General features: G+C 40.8%; 2 protein-coding genes across 2 annotated transcripts in view; both read right to left on the minus strand.

Moving 5' to 3' along the window:
- The window catches only part of LOC104707788, a 1,530-nt gene extending 837 nt beyond the window's left edge, over positions 1-693 (minus strand). Inside the window, exon 1 of the mRNA XM_010424212.1 lies at positions 188-693. Within this exon, the coding sequence (XP_010422514.1) occupies positions 188-628 (441 nt within the window). The 5' untranslated portion in view covers positions 629-693. The remainder of the gene's footprint in view (positions 1-187) is intronic.
- LOC104707789 overlaps positions 960-2,133 on the minus strand; it is a 5,663-nt gene continuing 4,489 nt past the window's right edge. The window contains exons 6-7 of the mRNA XM_010424213.2: positions 1,788-1,942; positions 960-1,702 (exon numbers count right to left, since the gene is read on the minus strand). Coding sequence (XP_010422515.1) covers positions 1,213-1,702; positions 1,788-1,942 — 645 coding nt within the window. The 3' untranslated portion in view covers positions 960-1,212. The remainder of the gene's footprint in view (positions 1,703-1,787; positions 1,943-2,133) is intronic.

Genomic DNA, 2,133 nt, shown 5'->3' on the forward strand with positions numbered 1-2,133 from the left:
CACTTCCATTGAAAATCTCAATTGTATCGCCGTGATCAACACGGTGCCACCGGAAAGACCGGTCATCATCCATTACATTCTGTTTGTATATAAAGAAATAGTCATCTTGAGGCAGATTTAACTGAAACCTCTGTTGAATCTTAGCCAGCTCTTTCCTCAGCTCTCCAACGTTATCACCTGCGTTCACCTCCACTGGAATCTTCCTAGTCCCGCATTTAGGCAGCACCATTACTCTCAGCTTCTTCAGGGGATTGTTGTTGTTGTTGTTACTCCCCGACATTAGCATTGTCGAATCTTGAGGATGACCGTTATTGATCTGTTCTGTTGAGTTTGATGGTGGAGAATCTTGCTCGGTTTGGAACACCTGATTGTTGCGGTTCTGATTGCGCATTTGGTCGTTGTTACCGGGAGAGGAGAGGAAGAGTTGGAGACGAGAGTTGTTGAGGATCTGACATTGTTCGATATCGAGATCATCTTGAAGAACCTTGCCTTGGAAGAGAAGGGTTTGTTTCGGGACAGGGATACGTTGATACTTCTCGATCTTCTTTTTGATCTCTAAGACTGTATCGAAGTAGCCCACTTCAATGGAGAATGGTGAGCCTCTTTGAGTCTCTACGTATACATCCATATATGAATCAATGGAGACTGATGAAGATCGAGTGAATAGATATGTCAACTTGGGACTTGTTGCAACCAAAGTTTCCTCATAATGCGTTAACTAAATGACCTAAAAGCATGGATTCTTCTTGATTGTTATTATTTTGCTCTCTTTTTTTCTTTTTCTTTTTTCAAACTCGATTTACTATTTTTGAAAGAGATTTTTACAATCTTAAGTATTTTTCAGTTTCGCAATATAACCAATACAAAATTTGGGTTCTAGTTCTGTATTATAAATGTGATAATATGAACTAACAATTTGTACTCTAATCTCTTCTTTTTAAAAAAAAAAAAATGGCAAAGAAATGTAACATTTTGAGAAATATACTGATAATAAAAATCGTACACAAAATAGAAAATACTGCCTCTGGGGATGTAACAAACTTAATTCTTCTATCTATAAACCCTGAGTTAACCTAAACTGAATTTGGAAAAAGAAAATAAAAGGAAACAGGAACAAAAGAGACTCGAGAGAGAAGAAAGAAACAGAGCACGGCTTAGACACGGACCAGATGATCAAAGCTTGTATTGCTGAAGAAGTCGAAAGGCTTATGATCAATTTACACTGATCACAGGCTCAGAGGTGGATCCTCCAGCTGGAGAAGAAGAAGCAGCAGGAGGAAGCGGGAGTAATCGCTTCTTCTGCGCACGTGGAGGCAAATGCTTCACATGTTTTCTTGAGCTATTAACAGATGCCCATGGTAAGAAAACGCCTGTACCACCAGTTCCCATCACATTTGGACTTGGTAATACCATTGGTTGAACCGGTGGTGGTGCCATCATGACCATTGGAGGACGTAGGACTCCAAGTTTTGGCATCATGTCAACTGAGTGATCATAGCCATTGAGGAATGGAGTTGGTGCCATTTGGTAGGGTTGCCACATTGTCATTACACCGTCGTTGTGAGGACTTGTGGGTCGTGAATGGTTATGATATGATTCAGGTCGAATACGAAAGAACGTGATGCTTACTCTTTTGGTTTGTGATGGGCACATTACATGTCTAGCCATGTCTGCACTGTTCCCTCTCATCACCAACATAGACCTATAAAGATCAGATCCGAGGGACGTTAATAAAGAGACATCAACATTGTCTCAGAGTTAAAGTAAAAGGTTACGATGTTTCTTACCCTTGTTTGAGAGACAAAGTTAAAGGTCCTCTGAAGTTGCCTTCGTTGTCACTTGAGAGAATACGTCCAAAGGCCATTGTTGATTCAGAGAGGACAAGAGTGGAGATTGGTTGTTCTAAGTGAGGTGGTTTGAGGAAAGGCTGTGAGTATTCACCCTGCAAAAGAGAAGTAATCTCGAAGGTTAAAGAAAAGCGTAAACGTCTAGGAATGGTGGATCCATGGAGATGTGTATACGTACCTCTTCGAAGAAGTTGATGACACAACCATTTGGTCTCTTGTACTCTGGGATGAGTCTCCATGTGACAAAGTGATCAATGACACTCTCAAGAAGTGGTGGAATTGGCTC

Source organism: Camelina sativa, chromosome 8 (genome assembly GCF_000633955.1).
Source record: "Camelina sativa cultivar DH55 chromosome 8, Cs, whole genome shotgun sequence".
Classification (NCBI taxonomy): Eukaryota; Viridiplantae; Streptophyta; class Magnoliopsida; order Brassicales; family Brassicaceae; genus Camelina; species Camelina sativa.